Consider the following 19120-nt stretch of genomic DNA (forward strand, 5'->3'; position numbering starts at 1 on the left):
TGAATATGACCCAATACGAGGAAGTACACGTCCGCGGTTTTGCCGAGTTCACCCGGGCGGTGTCGGCGCGGACGGGCAAAGACGTGTTCGCCTACTTCTCGGGCGACAAAGACGACAAGGGAGTGAGCTGGTGCCCAGACTGCGTGAAAGGTAATGCGGCAGTGTGCACAGCAGCGCCCTGGGGGTACTATTACTAGTAGTAACGATAATGCAGCAGGAGGATGGTGATGTGGGTGGGTGCAAGCAGGACCGACTCGGTTCTGGATGTGGCGACGTGGACCCGTGAAAGATGGGCGATTTCTTTAAGCGCCTTTCGCCTTTTCTGTTTTACGCAGTCGTGTTGTTAAACGGCACTCGGGGAAAGAAAAAGAGCAGTTCGCAAACTGAGCGCTGTCTAGATAAGTGTACAATGCCTTTCACTCCCACCTAGAAGAAAACAAACCCCAGAAATGAATCAGGTGCCGCCCGCAGCCGTTGTGTGGTCTAGTACAGTCACATGCGGTAGTACTGCATTTGAGCTTTAGGTGCTGCTGGGGGAAAAAAGGTGAGCTCATTCTGTAGTGACTTGGCGATTTTGACTTGTTTTAATGTCCAGTGAGAGACTGAAACTGAGTCAGACTGGTCGGCTCTGTCAGTCGGGCTGGCTGGTACGCGCCAGTGAACTTTGATTCAGAGTACAGTGAGGCGTTATGTAAGGTGTAACTCCAGCAACATCACGGACTGTCGGCGCAGGTGTGTGAGAGGGGGGTATTACAGTGAGACCCCCGATTTCTGCAGCTGACCACAGTACCCAAGCTCTAACGGTGTCGTTTCCTGCAGCGGAGCCGGTCGTGCGGGCGGAGCTGCGACACCTGCCTGCGGGCTCCGTGTTCATCTACTGCCAAGTCGGAGACAGGCCCTAGTAAGTGTTTAAGATCCGCTTTTGCCATCGTTAAACTCGGGGCTCTGGCTGTGGGCGAGCACCGTGCGTTTCTAGAGACGCAAAACGCATTCTTGCATCGGTGAGGGTCGAGTCCGCCCTGTAAGTTACTGGTAAAACACACCAGTCTTGCACAAGCCTTCCAGACAACTGTTGGAACTACACTGGGATAAAAACAATACAGGGTGTGTTCCCCACGCACTGTGAGGTGTCTGCTTACGTAAAGTGCAACCACCAGTCTTGGAAAGGGGAATGTTGAACCTGTGCAGCTGAGGTGGTACCCAGCCCTGCTGTGTCAGCCCAAGAAGTCTTTGCTCGGAGGTGGAACGCCGGCACAGCAGCAAGCACACACTGGAGAGCTCCAGCCTGTGCCATTGTGCTCGTTCCAGTAGGGGGCGCTGTGCTCTAGAACTCTACAAATGCCAATTCCCCCTCCTTTCCAGTGATTGAACTGCATCTTGCCTTTTTTTTTTCTTCTCGCTCCCTGGAAGCTGGAAGGACCCCAACAACGAGTTCAGGAAGGTGCTGAAGCTGAGCGGCGTGCCCACACTGCTGAGATACGGCACGGTGAGCCCCCCCCACGCACACGCACACGCTCTGTCCCGGAGGCCCACCCGCCCGCCGGGTCTCCTTCCAGCCCAGCTCTCGTTACACAGATAAACCAGGATTCGTCTGAACCGTAACTGTTCCCAGCTCTTGAACCTGAGGGCCGCTGCCAATAGGGTGTTGCGTTGCACAGGTCACATCAAATTCCAAACTTCGGAGGACAAGGACAAGTTTCAAACCAGCAGTTATGAAGCAGCCTGTGGCTGGAAGGTTGCCGGTTCAAATCCCGCGGCCAGCAGAGGAATCCTACTCCGTTGGGCCCCTGAGCAAGGCCCTTCACCCCAGCTGCTCCAGGGGCACCGTATAAATGGCTGACCCTGTGCTCTGACCCCAAGCTTCTCTCCCTGACTGTGTCTCATGGAGAGCAAGCTGGGGTCCTCGAAAAGATTAAGTCCTAATACAAGCGATTGTATATGGCCAATAAAGTGAACTTATCTTATCATGCTGTGGGCCACCAGGACCGATGAGCCCTGCTGTCAGCCAGCGCTGGTGTGGTTCTGAGGTCCTGGGCTGGCAAGGTCTCTCTCTGCCTGTTTTGCAGCCTCAGAAGCTGGTGGAGGAGGAGTGCTTCAAGGCCGACCTGGTGCGCATGATGTTTACAGAGGATTAGATCCCACTCTGGCCACCCAGCTGTCCCTGTGTCCATGGCGCCTTAAACGAGACGGTGATCCCCCCCCACTGCCCAGCTGTACAGAGATCCAGCCCCCATCCGGAGGGCCTCCTGCAAAGGCTCTCTGCTCCTTCCCCCTGCTCCCCTGCTGTTTGTTTTGTGTAGGTGATCAGTGCCACCACAGCAGAAGAGAAGCCCCAGGTGACCAAGGATGATCCAACACAGGGGTGACTGGCCCTGCTCCCGGAGACGAACGAGTCCAGCACGTTTCATGGGTCCCCCTTAAAAAACACTTGGAAGAATTAATCTGGACCACTTCAGCAGTTTATTGGTTCAGATCTCATTTGAAAATGCCAATACATTGCAATTAGCAAGAGGCACTGGGCATTCCTAACTTAAGGGAACCAATTAACTGACTAAATTGATTAAACCATCTACAGATTTCAGGGTGACCTTTAAGGCCTGCTGGACCATGGCTCTCTGGGAGCAGGGTTGGCCACCTATGATCTTATACGTTCAGAGTACTGAACAATTGGTTTCTTCTACTGGGTTAATTCATTATTAAAACAATGTTAAGGGAGTGCTGTTGTCATTTGGACGTTGACCTGCTCTTGGAACAAAGATTTCACTATTCCTAGCCTCTCTTTCACAATTCACTCGTAATCCTCCACAGGGCTCTGGTAGCAGCTCTTCGGACCCCCTGTGCCGGGCTGAGTACTGCCCCTCCTGGCGTAGGGGTCAGGTAATTCAGGGTGACCAGACACCTGCCTTGTATCAAAAGAAACTTCAACATAAGAAATGAATGTGCATAGTGGCCTGCCCAACTGGTACTTCTGCAAAAGCATTAAAAATCCAAATAAAATAGCATTTTTGGTCAGTGAATGATGCTTTAGTCTTTTCATCATTTTAACTGGGTGCACTAAAATGGAGGAGGGCTTCCCACTGGACTTTTCTTGTTTCATTGCTTGTGGTTAAGGGACTCTGTCCCCTTCTGTTCACATGGGAGAGCTCCAGTGAGCTCAATTCTTTGTGGAGGTCACATTTAAGCTACTTTCAATACCATACAGTAACACGAGATCAAGCGTATTAAACCGATAGGACTGGGTGAAATTCTTTCAAACATTAATAAGTTCAAGTCTGGATTTAATTACTATTATTGGGAAAAAAATACTAAATCTAGAAGTGGTCAAAAAAAGTATATTGCTACTTACAAGAAAAACATCTATGTGACCGTAGGTAACTGCACTCATTTTGATTTTTCATTTGTTTGACTCATATGGAATTTTAAACTTTATTAATTAAACGGCCGGGAGACGTACCCTGGGAAACACAAAGGACAGGCACACACAAATTCAAACCACAGTGAGCCCATCAAGCACCTCACCTTACAGCAACACCTGTGCAGGAAAGATCATTATAAAATAAAACCCATAAAGCAAGCATATGGAAAAATGTCTTTACTACAAAATCGGTATCACAAATAATATCGCAGTGGACTGAGTTAACCCCACTGAATTCAGAATACAAAATAAATGACACAAAGGACCTTGAGTTTCCAGTCAGTGACTGCTGGAGGCAAACCTTGAATACAGGCCAAATAAAGAAACAAGTCTAAACGAAGAGATGCATGATCGGAGCCCGTGTTGCTCGTTAGAGAATAACGGTGTTAACGGTGTCGGATCTTTGTTACGCCCGGTGAAACGCTGCAGGAACAGTGCCGATCGGGAGGAGAGTGCCAGGCCGCCGTGTGATGGACAGGACGCTGGCAGGGCTGGCGTTCAAGGCTGCAGTGCAGAGCTCTGCCACAGCCACCAGCCTCCGCCCTCATTGCAGGGGCCGACGCCCGGAGTCTCCTCAGTTCAAGGGCCCCCCCCCCGCCCGCGGGCCTCACTTGGCCGCGGCGTGGCCGTGCTGCTGCTGCTCCGCCAGGGCCTGCTGCAGCCGCGTGCGCTTGCGGGAGTAGTGCTGCCAGTGCAGGAGCTGCTGCTCGTCGATGAACTTGGCGCACTGAGCGTTCACCAGCTCCTTGCGGAAGTGCTCGTACTGCAGCAGCTCCAGCATGTGCAGGCTCTGGGGGTACCTGGGCAGGGAGCGGGAGACAGGGGCACGGTCACACACAGGGGCACTAAGGCAGCTTTTAACGAGCGTTCAGGAGGAGGGACAGCCCTCAGATCCCCCTTCATCTCTGCTGCCCTAACTTGTATTCCTTGTGTCCCGAAAACCCCAGCAAGCCCATTACTTCCCTGCTTCTCTTTTAGCATCCCTCCTCCACCCCATCTCCACCTCTGCAGCTGCCCTTCGGTTCGTTTCCCCCCTGACTTCCATCACCCACAGGCAGGGGGCTGGGCCTCGGCCCGCCAGACTGCGCCTCTCTTTGTGCCTGACTTTTTCACATCCCCATGCAGAATGTATTTTCGGTTTGAATGTCATTATTCCTTAAGAATTAAACATGTTCACAAGACAGTGGTTTAACAATCAGATCACAATATTTTAAAGCCATAACTTACAGACTTAGAATCTAGCCATACTTTTGCTTTCACAAGCCCATACTTAATAATGATCTCCTCAAAATGAAAACACAATGAACTCTAACCGAAGACTACAGGAAGGGCCTGGGGTTTATACCTGTGGGTAACACCAGAACTCTGAAGGAAGGATCTACAATATCCCACTGCTCTTCCCACAGTATTGCACTGGAATTTCTCATGTCTTCCAGGCTGTTAGAATACTTTAAAGTGTTAACTCTGCCTTACTAAGGGGCAGATTCTGAGCCAGATCTGTAACTACACTGAGGATAATCTGATCAACCGATCTGAGAGGGAGGGGCACAGACTGACAAGTACAGAATACAGACAGCCTGGTCATGCAGAGACTGCGGTCCCAGCATGCGTAGGCTGCCAAGGAACAAGTAATAGGTTTATTCCATGCTGAATTGAGAAGAAAGAAAACACAACGTTTCGGCTGTGGAGCCTTCTTCGGGTGTCAGCCAAGAAGGCTCCACAGCCGAAACGTTGTGTTTTCTTTCTTCCCTTTTCAGCATGGAATAAACCTATTACTTGTTCCTTTGTAATAGAGTTGAGAGACCAAACAGCCTCTGAACACAGCCAGACACAGACACTCACTTCAGGTACTTGGCGTATTCCGGGTCCTTCCAGTACAGCAGGTACTTCAGGTAGTTCACAAAGGGCTTCTCTCGCAGGTAGCCTCTCTGAGCCAGGACTGGGACCACAAGACAGAGCCGTCAGATCACACTGCCTTCTCGCGCGGTTCCTATTTTCTTTTACTGTCAATGACTCAAATGCACTAAAGGAAAAGTTATCTATAAAACCCCTCTTGGGCTAGAGACAAGCGTTAATGTTGAGAGGTGAATCAGACCCGCTGTGCAGCCGAGAGCTCGGGTGGAACAGAACCCAGACCTCCATCTCGGAACCCAGGTCCGTGGTCATATTTTAATTAATAACGTACCGCAAGTTTAAATTGAGCACTAATTAAAAACAGTTACTCCATTGCAGCAAATGAGAGACAGGCAGAAGAGCAGAAGCTGCCGTGGTTTATTTTTCAGACCCCCAGGGCTCAGTCCAGGTTTAAGATGATATTTAAGCCAAATAACCCTGAAGCTCCCAGCTGTCACCCCACTGGAGCTCAGCAGGTGTGAGCCTGGCCAGTACCTGGATGGGAGACCTCCTGGGAAAAACTAAGGTTGCTGCTGGACGAGGTGTTCGTGGGGCCAGCAGGGGGCGCTCACCCTGCGGTCTGTGTGAGTCCTAATGCCCCAGTATAGCGACAGGGACACTATACTGTAAACAGGCGCCGTCCTTCGGATGAGACGTAAAACCAAGGTCCTGACTCCCTGTGGTCATTAAAAATCCCAGAAATCCCTTTTCTTTAAAAATTTAAAATCTTTTCTTTAAAATTTCTGCAATTTCCCAGAAATTCCCAGCCTCACACTTGCTTAGCTTCAGTGGGCTGCCAGTTGTGAGTTGCAGGGTGATATGGCTGCTGACAGATAGAGTACAATAAAGTATCTATCTAAAATGTGTAGGGGTGTCCTGGTCAAATTTCAGCCTGGTCTTTACTAGTCATGGCCTCCAAATAACCCCCATCTCTGAACTGGCTTCATCACTCTGCTCTCCTCCCCACTGAGAGCTGGTGTGTGGGGAGAGGACTGGTGCACCATCCAGGTGGGGCTGCACGCTGGTGGTGGTGGAGGGGATCCCCATTGCCTGTAATTGGTTTGAGTGGAGTGTCCAGAAAAGTGCTATATAAGCGTAAGGAATTATTATTATTATTAAGAGGGTGAAAGAGCGACTCACAGTTCAGGTAGTTGGGGTTAGCGAGACACTGCACGAACTCCAGCTCCGACTGGAATCGGTTTCTCGCCTGCTCCTCTGTCGGCGAAGAAGAGACAGCATTACAAACACGCCAAGGGACAGGAACCACGGATTCAATACTGAAGCACTCCCCATCCACCTCAACGCGCTGACGTACGCCCTTTTAGTATATCAGACATAAATTGCATACAAATAAAGACGAGATGTGCACTCCACTTTCACAACAACAGATAAATCAATACCCCCGACCGCACTACTTTCAGCTGGCGCAAGTAAACAGACCCGTACGAACCTGTCTCCATCGCCGTCGCCATAGCAGTCAGCGGACTCTCGTGTTCAATGAGAAAGCGCTACTCCTCAGAGATACAAACCCAGCCTTTAGCAGTGTAACCTGTAAAACAAATCTTTGTAGTCGAGAGGGAATAGTTTTAATACTCAAATGAACTACTTCGTTTAGCGTAACACAGCACATCCGCCATCTTGGCCGGAACTCGTGTATGACGTCTAACAACGCGACGCCCTCCCGGCAGTGTGTTTTTCCTACCCCAGTTCCTGTAGCAACACGCCCCATTCCTTTCCCCTCAGTTGCATAGACAATCTTGGGTGTGATTTCGTAGGACCCGTCTCCCAATTAGCAGAACTTGGGAAGCAGCGTGGCTTTGGAGTTCCTTTAACACTGAGTGGTTTGTTTTGCTGGAGAGTGGGTGTGTCCAGCACAACCTCTATATCTGAACCTGGGTGGGAGAATTCAGTTCCATCAGACTCCGAGATCACTGCACTCTCTTGCTGTGCTTTAAGATACAAATAAAATGAATCTTTAAGATGTAGAAATCAACAGGCACATCCAGCTGTTCGGTGTTCTTTTGTTACAATTTATTTGATATTTGAAATTAAAAATAAATTGTAACATTCGTAAGCAATAGTCTGCGCCGGCAATGCACAAGAGTATTAAAGAGGAGACCGTTCGTCCTATCTACTGTTAGTTGTAAATCGATCTAAGGATCTCATCTCATCCAGGTGTTTCTCGAAAAAACAAAACCGTATCGTCTTCAACTCCGTGGTTGTGTAGCTTGTTCCCGACTCCAACACCTTTTTGTGCAAAGGAGGGCCTCCTGCTCTCGGGTTTAGAATGCACTTCTAAGCTGTACAGTACAAGATGCACTCTGCACACGCAGTGCACGTTCATGCAGACTGAAGAATCCAGCTTTATAACACAAATTGCACAAATCACAATCATTTATAGGTTAATCACTAAAAAGCCACCTAAAACTGAGCACGTTATCCATTAATACTTGATTTTGCCTTTGTTGGGATTTTTGTACATAAGAAAATCACCATTTGATGTCGTACAGTTGTTATGTTACCCAGTTGCAGCTCTACGTGTGTGATAGCTCAGTATAGTGAGTGGAGTTCGGCAGTTTTTTATTTATTCATGCATAAACAATAAGAAAAATTACAATAAAAGCAAGCGTACATATAACAATTCAAGACAAAAACATCGTCAGGGGTAGTTCGTCCGCACTCACAACAGGTGGCGTGGATCAGTTCCGTTCAGTTTATTTGGTCATCTGCACGAGTGCAATGTTTGCATGTATGCTCCAATGCAGAGACATTAAGGAAACGCCGAAAGATACACATAACAGTAGAAGCACCAGCCACAAGGTTAAATAACACACAAGGTAAATACTAGTCAGTACACGCAGTGTGAAAACACACACCAGTGTGAGTCAGTGGTAGGGGCAGAGTTTAGTAATCTCATAGTTTACGGGAAGAAACTGTCTCTGGGTCTGGAAGTTAGTGCATTCATGCTTTATAACCCTTACCAGAGGAAAGTGGGGGAGTATCCTTAACGATACTTCCAGTCTTCCTGAGAGTTGGTCTCTTTTATTTCCAAACTTTTATTGATCATAAAATAATACAAAGAGACAACTGAACAAAACAAAACACACACACAAAAAAACACTGCGATCCGTAGGTAATTACAAAACTGAACACAATAAATTAAAACTTTACATAATCGAATCGGCGTTTTTTGCCTTGTTATTTGTAAGGTTGCTAATGGATTTTAAGTAATGTTGCAGTTCAATCTTAGAATCATTAAAGTAGGGAACAGAACTGGACTATTGTGTTTTGCGTATCTACCCAGTATAACTAACAGATTATTTATAAGAAAATGTTCCTTTTTCCAGAGTACATCTGGCAAATCATGCCATAATACCAAACTCCTTAAATTAAACATTCACGGTGAAATTCTTAAAGATGAAGTTTTGCAAGTATATCCAAAACACCTTTGTATATATGCGGATGACAAATAAATGTGTCAGAATGTCTTTTCCAGCCTTTTCCAACCGAACACACGTCATAAATTATCTTGATCATGTATGACCTTAGAAAGTGTTACAAGATAAAGCCTATGAACAAGATTAAATGTAATTTTTTAAACCTTGTTTGTAAGGCAATATGCGTCAGGAGTTGTCCAGTCTAATTTCCGGTTTATATTTTCATTCCAGAAGGATGTTCGGGAGGATTGAGGAAGTTTGGCACAGATTCCTTATCAGGACACCAGCCTCGCTCTCCGTCACCTGTCCATCCTCGGGCTGTATCCAATCACAGACGACCGTCTGACTAAACCCCACCCATTTCTCCTCCCTCACGCCAATACGGAGCGACGCTGCAGGAATTCGGGTAGAGAACAAGAAACGCGCCCTGGAGTTGTGCCGTAATGACAAGCCTGTCATGGCTGCGCCCGTGTGACGCAAGTTTCCCTTACGGCAAGAGATTGATCTGAATCACAACAGATTTCGCCTCCTGCGAAAATTCTGACCGTCTTCAGCGGTAGTAACAGCGGACCCTGTTTTTGTCAATAATCTCAAACATGTGACTACCAAATCAGTAGAAAACCAACATAAAAGCAAAAAACAATATCTATGTAATATGTTTTACATTTCTTTGCAAGTTTCGATGTGATTTCTGATGCTTTATTTAAGAAGAGGATGGTGTTTTTTGTATATGGGAAACTTGATTTTAACTGCAATTAAATTCTGAACAAGAGAAAATGACCGTTCAAACCAACCTGTCGGGTCGTCTGGGTACTAGACTCCGGCTTGTCTGCGTCGCCTTTTCATTCCAAGCGATATTATCATTGTTCAAAAGTACTTTAGACAAAATTAGATGGGTAGAATAGGCCACCCCCGCCAGTAATCTTTTTTTCTGGGCTAAAGAAACCGCAATTAGGGGAAGTTTGAACTCAACCCTAATTTGAACGTGTTTATCCGTGCTGTCCGCCAGGGGGAGCACTGCACTCGCGCGAAGGCTGGATTGAGTGGGGCGAGAATTAGGAAGTCTTCCAGGATATAAAACTATCCCACAGACCGTCTACTGCAATACGTCATAGCCTTCTATCATTGTTTAATATGAGGAGTCAGCCCTTTAATGTGAAGTTATCTAATCCGTGTCTCCCCCAGGTGATCCAGCCAGCTTCTTAAATGGTATATAGATCCTGTCGATTTTCAATTATGTAATTAAAGAGCTTTACTGCAGTAAAATTGTTTGTCGGGGCGGATTGGAGGTGCTGTGTGACTAATGATGCGCTGTGCTGGGGGGCCTTGTAGTTCAGCCCCGAAGCCAATGGGTTCGCCGCGGAGAAGGTGCCGTAGGTGCCACTGTCCACACGCCACTCGGGTGATTGCATGACAACATGTCTGCTGTGCGCGGGCTAGTGAAGACGACGCACGAGGAGTATGCAGCACGGTTGTTTAATTGGGTGCAAAAACCACACGCTAATTACACCCTCGCCTTTGTTTTGCTTCAAAAGGAATTTCCGATATATTCCCTCTCTCTCTCCCCTCCCCTATTTCCCCTCCCTGTGGCTCCAGTATTGTGAACTGTATCGCTGGGGGGTGACTGTAAATGTAAAAAATGGGAGATCCCACCTGCTCTGTCTGGTCGGGGATCTGCTGACGGCTCGAGAACAGACGGGGTTCATTCTCGTGGGGATCCCTGTGCCTGGGAAGGGTTCGGTGTCTCTGGGAAAGACGCGGCCCGGAACGGTCTCTCCGCGTTTCCACCTCTGTAATTTTCCCCGCAAAGTGCTGAAATCAACAGGAGGTGTGTGTGTGGGTCTGACGTGCAGGAGAGAAAGTGCTGCTGTAGGAGCGAACAGGCTGATACCTGCCGCCACCTCCCCCGCCGCAGCCCTCCGGACTGGGGGGCTGGAGATGGGACAGAGGGACAGCTGTGTGATTGAGCACCCAAGAACTCTAAAACCGGATGGGAACAAGATGTGACGGGAGAATGCTTGTATTATTCATATTTGCATTTTTTTCGTACCGTTATTCATTTCTTTCGCTGATGCCTTTATCCAAAGCATCTTACACGTGGACCCATGTATTCAGTTGGCTGCATCCGCAGGGAGAGAGCCACTGAGCGCTCTGTCCTGGGCCCGTTCCGCCTGTGCAAGGACAGACCCCCCGCCTCTTCCTCAGAGTCTCTCCTGTCAGCTCTGCCCGGGGTTGTTTTTCTCATACAAAGTTCTTTTGTCATTTATTTGCAACTGCTCTTGGGGTGGTGGGGGGTCATCGTCAGACGGGCCTCATTTCTGGTTTTAATGAGGTGAGGAGAGACGAACGGACCGCTGCCCTGCTGCCCGCTCCCCCGCCAGCTCAGAACCCGCTCTTCCTGGGCGTGCACGGGGGGGGGGCAGACTTCACACGGCATTCCTTTTCCTTTCTCCGTCTGTCTCCGTCTGCGTTTCTTGAGCCAGAACAGCGCAACACAACCCAGGGGACACATGCAGTGGAAACGGCGCATTCAAAACTGAGCACGGGAGGCATCGCTTTACACAAAGGGTGGTAGGGGTGTGGAACGAGCTCCTCAGCCATGATGCTGAATTTGATATCCTGTGGGTTTTTTTTAAAGAAATGCCTGAATGAGATGCTCAGATCAATTAGCTACTAACAACCAAATGGGCAGGGTTGAATGGCTCCTTTGCTTTGTGACTATTTTCAGTTATGTTTAATCGGTCCTGTAAGCTCCCTGGGAACACCCTCTCTTCAGGTGGAGACGCTCTGAGAGACCTTTTGCCAGTGGTGCACAGCTCCAAGCCTTCCATGCCTCTAGCATCTAACAATCTGGGAAAAGAGTTCAATGAGGCCAGCACTGCCAACGATCAGACCCATTCAGCAGTCAGGGGACAGAGATGGACTGTTCAAACACCACGGCCCGTGAGTGATGGGGCAGTGTACCCCTCCTCAGTGCCCCCGTGCTTTCCTTCTCTCCCTCTGTCCCTGTCCCTTCCTCGTCCCCTCTCTCTCACTCGCAGTGGCTGCTCTGCGGTCCCTGGCGCACGCTGCTCTCGCCCTGTTTAATCACAGCGCTGTTGGCCACGCTCCACCTTAGTAATCACAGCCTGCCCGGGCAAAAAGAAAGAGAGCCAGTGGGACAGAGATCTGTGGCCCTGATGCAATTGTGCAGTAAGCAGTTGGTAGCTGTTTTACACTGAGTGTGAGGCAGCTGTGTTTCATGGGCTAACAGTGATGGGATACAGCTACACAACACAACTGCTGTGATGCTGAGTGCCTGTCCCTTTTAGCAGGTCACCCCTGCTCTCTGCTGCCTCGCTCGCCTGACATCAGGAAGCCCCAATGCACAGTTCATTGAGAAAATAGCTGCAGTCGCTTAAAAAATCGATTTGACGATTGCATCAGGCACCCACTCAGGTACAATGAACAACACTATGTGCTCTGTCTATTTGAAGAACACTGTTGCCAATTTGTACTGTCAGGATCTTCTGGCAGAGCTACGCTCTTTCCGAACCCTATTTTGAGAGGTTAGTAATTTGCAGCCGTACTCATCTTGAGCAACAGCCAGAAATGCAGAGGGACTCCACATGGGAGCTGCGTTCCCTCGTTGGAAGTAATTAGCAATAATTACACCAAAGTTAATTCCTTCACGCATTTTCCTTCACCATCGCGAAGCGGCGCGCTGTAATTAGGGCTCGTGCTGGTGTTCTCTCCCTCCCTGTGGTTCCCTCGGCATCGTTCTTGGGGGGATAGGCCTTGGGACCCAGCCCGGCACCCGCCGGTGCTCAGTGATGACTCTGCAGAGGGAGGACGTCCAGTCTGCTACTCCTTCCTGAGCCCAGCTAACACCTGCCTCCGCCTGCCCGGGTCCCTGGTCTCTCCTTTCTAACGCGGGTTTCTCGGAGAAGAGGCCAGATGTTTTGAGAAACCCCTGCTGTCCCCCGTTTCTCAGACCAGGTCATTAAACCCCGGTAAGGAAAATAAATTCATCGATGGCACGGAGCATTTATTTTACAAATTTCGAACTGGAGCACAAAATTGTGAACGTGGTGAAAGTCGCCCGGTCGTCGCAAAGCCCTGGTCTCACCACGGGTGAGAGAGAGAGAGTTCAGGCAGATAATGACGTGATGCGGCCCTTCCTGCTCACTAGTCCCTGTCAGGACTAATGCACTGTGATGTAGAGAGAAGAAGTACAGGGTGTGCAGCGGATATTTCCAACGTGATCTGCACGCAGAGTTAACAAGTAAGTAGCATTTGTCAGCAAAACCATCTAGAAGTCGAGAGCAGTATTTCTGTTGGATCAAAAGAGATGTATTCATAAGCCTGTTTCTTTCAAATGTAATAGGGCTGCTTCACATCACCAGAAGCAGACGTTCTTGTTGCCTTGGTCTGAATTTCATGGCGCTGTGCATGCCTGGAAGTTTCATCTACTCTGTGATGTAAATTGGAGGTTTTGCGAGACTCTGTGTACATTTTACTTTTTGAAATGCACTCCTCGGTGTGGATTCTTTCTAACCCCCGAAATATAAAAATGGGGTAGCAGCTCCCCTCTTCAGTCTCTGAACGCAGAAGCAGACTGACAACAGGACTCTCCTGTCCCGAGTCTTTCTTTGCACGCTGATCTCACTCGATCAAGGATGGTGAAGGAGAGCCGCCGGTGGACAACAGCCCCGTGCTCGACAGCTGGTGCGTTTGTTTATCCCTCGACAGGCCTGTGGAAAGCATGTCCTAAAACTTCGACCCTGTCCAACAGCAGGACCTGCTGCTGTCCCCTCTGCTCTTTCGTCTTGCCCTGCATCACGTCCCTCCGCCCAGCGAGTGATTATACAGCGTGGAAAGAGCCGTCCTCTGCTGTGCACGCGCGTGCCGCTGTACGGTACAGCTGTGTCTCCGAGCCGCCTGGGACGGTGTGTGTGCAGGCTCTGAGACCATCAGGAGAGAAAATCGGTGCTTACATCTACGCTAGGCAGCGAGAGTGAATTCTGCCGCGGTTAATTTCCATGACACTTGTCTCTAAACAAGGAGAGGACCAGGGCAAGTGTTCTGACAGACTGCTTCATAGGTAGTGCCGGATTTCCCATGAGGCTCTAGAGGCACAGTGCCTAGGGCCTAGGAAGGAGGGAAACACTAGTGACTAACGAAAAACGAGCTGAAACAACGTGCTTGCGATCAACTCTCGGTGCTCCAGATCAATAATCACGCGCTGTCTAGCGGCTGCTCGAGAAACTAGGAGTATCAGAAGCGATGGTTATCTCGACTCGCGCCATCAGTCAGGTGGTTCAGCACTAGAACAGTCTCAAGTGCATCATGTCAGTCGACGTCATTCAGTTTGCGTTCACCCCTCTTCTTGCACATTTCGGTGTGAAAGTGCCGAGGGCCTACAGGCGCCAAGATCCGGCCCTGCTCATAGGTGTGGAGTCACAGTCAAGCCACATGGACACATCCCACTCCTGACACAGATCTTTGGGGTGGAGTGGTGGCACTGTGGCTAAGGATCTGCACCTGTGGCTGGAAGGTTGCCGGTTCAAATCCTGCGGATGGCAGAGGAAATCCTACTCCGTTGGGCCCCTGAGCAAGGCCCTTCACCCCAGTTGCTCCAGGGGCGCCATATAAATGGCTGACCCTGCGCTCTGACCCCCAGCTTCTCTCCCTGTCTGTGTGTCTCATGCACAGCAAGTTGGGGTGTCCAAAAAGACAAATTCCTGATGCAAGAAATTGTGTATGGTCTTATCTCTCTGGAGCATTGCTCTCAGTTGTGGGAGCAGGAGTGCGGATTGCTGTCCTTGAACTTGAACTTGAACTTTATTGCCATATGTAACCGGTACTGGTACAATGGAATTCTTACTGACAGAAAGTCTCTCGATTGTAAAACAAGTGTAAAAAACAAGACAAAGTGCAAACAGTGCATCAAGACAATATACGAACAAACAATAGACAATGTGCAAGTAAACATGTAGACAGTTTGAATGTAAACAATACAGACGTGTAAACAATGACTGGAGATGTGCAATAGATAAGAAATCATAAAGAGGTAGATGGTGATGGTGTAGGTGTGGTCCGAGGGGGATGGCTAAATGTGTTCGCCAGTCTCACTGCTTGTGGATAGAAGCTATTGAAGAATCTAGTGGTAAGTGTCCGTGTGCTCTTATATCTCTTGCCTGAGGGCAGTGGGGTGAAGAGCTCATGCCCGGGGTGGTGACTGTCCTCTGTGATGGCCTGAATTCTACCACGGCAGCGGTCCGCATAGAGCTGTTTAATCTCGGTGAGACCGCAGCCGATGATCTTCTGGGCCATATTGACCATTCTTTGCAGTGCCTTTCTTTCTCGCGAAGAGGTGTTGCCGTACCACACGGTGATCCCGTTGGTGAGGACGCTCTCGATGGTGCATCGGTAAAAGTTCACCAACACATGTATTGGCATCCCCCATCGCTTGAGGCACCTCAAGAAATAAAGGCGCTGCTGAGCCTTCTTCATGATAGAGTCAGTGTTCACAGTCCAGGTTAGATCTTTAGAGATGTGAATTCCCAAAAACCTTAAGCTGGTTTCCACTTCCGTTCCATCAATACTGAGTGGGCTGTGAGTGTATGGCCTGTGTCTCCGAAAGTCCACTATTAGCTCTTTCGTTTTCTTTATGTTCAAGTCCAGGTTATTGCTATGACACCACCTAAGCAGCTGTACAACTTCATCCCTGTAAGTGGACTCGTCATCATCACTGATCAGTCCTATTATAGTGGTGTCATCGGCAAACTTAATGATGCGGTTGTTGCTGTGTCTTGCTGTGCACCTTGGACTCAGACAGCAGCCTTGTGGGGTTCCAGTGCTCAGGGTGAGTGGTGTTGATGTTTTATTGCCTATCCGCACCACCTGTGGTCTCTCGATAAGAAAGTCCAGCAGCCAGTTGCAGACAGAGTTGCACAGACCTAATCCCCTGAGCTTTGTCACCAGTTGACTGGGTATGATGGAATTGAATGCTGAACTGTAGTCCACAAACAGCATTCTCACATACGAGTTCTTAGTGTCCAGGTGTTCCAAGGCTGTATGCAGAGCCAGGGAGACAGCATTATCCATTGATCTCTTGTTCTGGTAGGCGAACTGCAAGGGGTCCAGGGACTCTGTGATGGAGGAGTTGATGTGTGACAACACCAGCTTCTCCAGGCATTTCATCACCACAGATGTTAATGCTACTGGGCGGTAATCATTCAGGCATGTCACTTTTGTCTTGTAGGTTACAAGGGAGAAGTGCAGTTTTTCTCTTCAGGCTGGCACAAGGAATATCAGAGGGTTTGTGTGTGTAGACCCCCCAGCGTCGCACTACAGGTTTAAGGGCACCCGCAGTCACACTGTCTTGTTTATTGTCCCACAGGAACATAAATATGTAGGTGAATATTGCAACTCATATTAGAGGAAAACAAAAGGACTTTGCAGATCCCAGAACAGAAATGTGCTCCAGGCATCAAGGGGTTAAGAATCTTTATGAGCTCCTTAAAAATACATAAGGAAAATTTAATATTATCCTTCTTATACAGTATTTTTACAATCCAAGTAAGAACATTATGCTCCGTCTTTCGTTTTATATATAGCCAATAATGGAGGATTTGCAGTACTATACATGTACTTGTTTTAATGGGATAATCACAGGGTATTTTAAGCATAGCACAGGGAGATGGGACTCTGTAATTACGGCTCTCCAGGATCTAAGATCATAGTGATCAGGGCTGCCCTGGCTTGTTTGATCACAGACCCAACCGCTCGTTAGATGTCTAACTTTTTAATTGCTGCAATCTCAAGAGATTCCGCGTCCAAGGAGGCAAAGAACAACCGCAGAAGAAAGTTTTCTCTTTCCCTTTTGTGTGGTGGTGATCAGTAGGCTCTATCCTGTCAGTCATGGGGTCTACAGTGGTGATCAGTGGATCCTATCCTGTCAGTCTTGGGGCCTACAGTGGGGTTCTGTGGGGACTTGTCAGCCTCGGGGTCTACCGTACCCCAGTATAGTGACGGGGACACTGTACTGTAAAAAGGAACCGTCCTTCGGATGAGACGTAAAACCGAGGTTATGACTCTCCGTGGTCATTACAAATCCCAGGGCTTTTCTTTAAAGAGTAGGAGTCCCCCTGACCTTAACAAAGTCATGGCTTCCTAATAATCCCCATCTCTGAACTGGCTTCATCACTCTGTTCTGCATGCTGGGTGTACTGGCACACTTTGGTTGCTGTTGCATTATCCAGATTGGTGGTGGTGGAGGGGAGTCCCCATTACCATTATGCTATTGGTCTCCATTTGCAGCAGCACAGCCAGACTTTTACAAAGGAGTTGAATTCTTCAAATTCAAACTGGGACTCTGCTGTCTGTTCCAGCGTGCAGCATTCTGATCTTTAATCATCAGATCAATGTCTTTCTGTCTTTTCTCTGTCAAATGCATGATGGAACAGCCGTTTTAAAACAAATACACAACCTTTTTTGTTAGCAAAAGTGAAGTCATTTTTTCAAGCCAGAGTCTTATGTATAAAAAACCATGAGTTAGAGGAAATGCAACAAGTTCTGCATTTTGTCAACTAGAAACGTCACTCCATCCAGATGTTTGTAGAAAAGCCTGCAGCTCTGTTAATGCAAGCTGGCCATGCTTCTGTCTCAGCAATGCAATGCTTCCCAGCACTGTACTGTGTCAGGTGAGTAGGTCTCCACACTGTTCATTCGATAACTGTAACTACTGTATACACTGTTGTGCAAAAGTCTGTATTGTTCTGCGATTTTCTCTCAGTGCTTTTCCTTCATTATGCAGGAACACAACTCATTGTTGGTCTTCTATTGAAATTCTAGGCATTTTATTTCAAGATAACAGTTATTCCTGGCAAACCTGTGTTTTGTAGTTCAGAATGTAGCCATTTAGCTTTTGTTAGCATGTGTAGAGAGCAGCGAGTGATATTAAGGATGACGAACGCCTGACAACGAGTCATTTAGATCTGACTGGTAAATGTGATGGATGAGCTACTACGACACCTGATATTGTCGGCTCACGTACAGCACAGTTGACCTTGAGATGCTGTAAGCAGAGAAACGAAGAGTCTGAACGGTATGAATTGAAGACAGGCTCGGTTTTGTGAGCGGGGTGTCATTTACAAACTGTGTGCAGCTCTCGAGAAGGGGTCCCAAGAGGAGTGGTCGGTTTTTCTAGGCAAGGTTCCAAACCGGGTAGTGAGAACGTAGTCAGGCAAACAGATCTGAGAGGTCCAGAGAAGTCCGAAGCGGGATCCAGACGAGGTAGAGAGGGTGTCAGGAGAGGGGGGCAAGGCGAGCTCAGGAGGTGGATGAAATCGTGAGCAGGGGGTTTAAACAGTTGTGGGGAAAAGGAGTTAATTGGTGCCGGCTGTGCTCGTCACAGGTTTCTTCTCACTCAAACCTCAGTTGTGTTAATAACAGTCGAAGGTGTTATAATAGAAAACACTAGAGAAGGCTTTAAGTAAACTGTGGATGCTCATAACACACATTGTATTGTACCTCACGGCTGAGACATTTTAGACTGTATAATCCGTGTATATCTTCCTTGAATTTGGTAACCTTTGTATTTATCTGTAAAAGTGTGTGTTTGAGTGACAGGCAAGCTGCATCCAGGACAGCCACATTTCCTTGTAACGCAAAACAAACACCACGTCCTGTAGAGAGAAAAACATTCACTGTTTATGAAACACAAGGAATACACAGATTTAACATGGGCCACAGAGGAACACTCATCCCGACAATGCTTGCCAACTATACATTGTACTTCATCTGTGGATTGAAGCGAAGATGTTTGCTATATTGTCTTTCACAACGGCTGTGATTAAGCTATCCCAACATCAAATAAAGGAGATGAGACGGATGGGTGGTTTCGGCCCGCTCAAGGTTGAAGAGGTAATTATGACCCATACAAGCGAGTGGAGAGGTATTGTTGAGCTTTAAATGGAGAGCTTTGAACCCCTGGCCGAGCAGCAAATCTCACTGTGTCATTAACTCAAAACATCTGCACTGATCTCATCCCCCAGTGCTAACCTCCTATTGAGATCTAAATATAGGCATGCAGAACCAGTCCTGCTGTCATTCTGCTTTATTTCATTTATTTACTTATTTCGAGGTCGACAAATTGCGTTCATTTTAAGATGACAATGGGCAAAATTCACAAAGCCTTTTCTGCCCTTAAAATGGCAACAAAACACGTGGATTTTTCAAAGAAATGGCTTATTTGGAAAATGACCGGCATGGAATTCAGCTGTTTTAATTCTTGCAGGTGTTATTATTTTTCGAAGCTGTTCTGTTCTTTTCCTTCAACGGAGCCCTTCAGCGCTGAGACTGTGAAACGGGACGCACAGAGGAAAGAGAC

At 48.1% G+C, this 19120-nt stretch overlaps 2 protein-coding genes across 2 annotated transcripts; one reads left to right on the forward strand and one right to left on the reverse strand.

Moving 5' to 3' along the window:
• Positions 1–5: 5 nt before the first annotated feature.
• Positions 6–3017, forward strand: txndc17 (thioredoxin domain containing 17). The gene is made up of 4 exons (XM_069184466.1): positions 6–150; positions 820–901; positions 1411–1486; positions 2067–3017. The coding sequence occupies exons 1-4, from the start codon at positions 6–8 to the stop codon at positions 2133–2135; spliced, it is 372 nt and encodes a 123-aa protein (XP_069040567.1). The 3' UTR covers positions 2136–3017.
• Positions 3018–3577: 560 nt separating this feature from the next.
• Positions 3578–6981, reverse strand: med31 (mediator complex subunit 31). The gene is made up of 4 exons (XM_069184467.1): positions 6759–6981; positions 6449–6523; positions 5258–5354; positions 3578–4215 (listed from the first exon to the last, which is right to left on the reverse strand). Exons 1-4 carry the CDS (start codon positions 6778–6780, stop codon positions 4023–4025), a joined length of 387 nt encoding a protein of 128 aa, XP_069040568.1. The 5' UTR covers positions 6781–6981; the 3' UTR covers positions 3578–4022.
• Between the last annotated feature and the right edge of the window lie 12139 nt (positions 6982–19120).

The sequence above is a fragment of the Lepisosteus oculatus genome, chromosome 26 (genome assembly GCF_040954835.1).
Source record: "Lepisosteus oculatus isolate fLepOcu1 chromosome 26, fLepOcu1.hap2, whole genome shotgun sequence".
Lineage (NCBI taxonomy): Eukaryota > Metazoa > Chordata > Actinopteri > Semionotiformes > Lepisosteidae > Lepisosteus > Lepisosteus oculatus.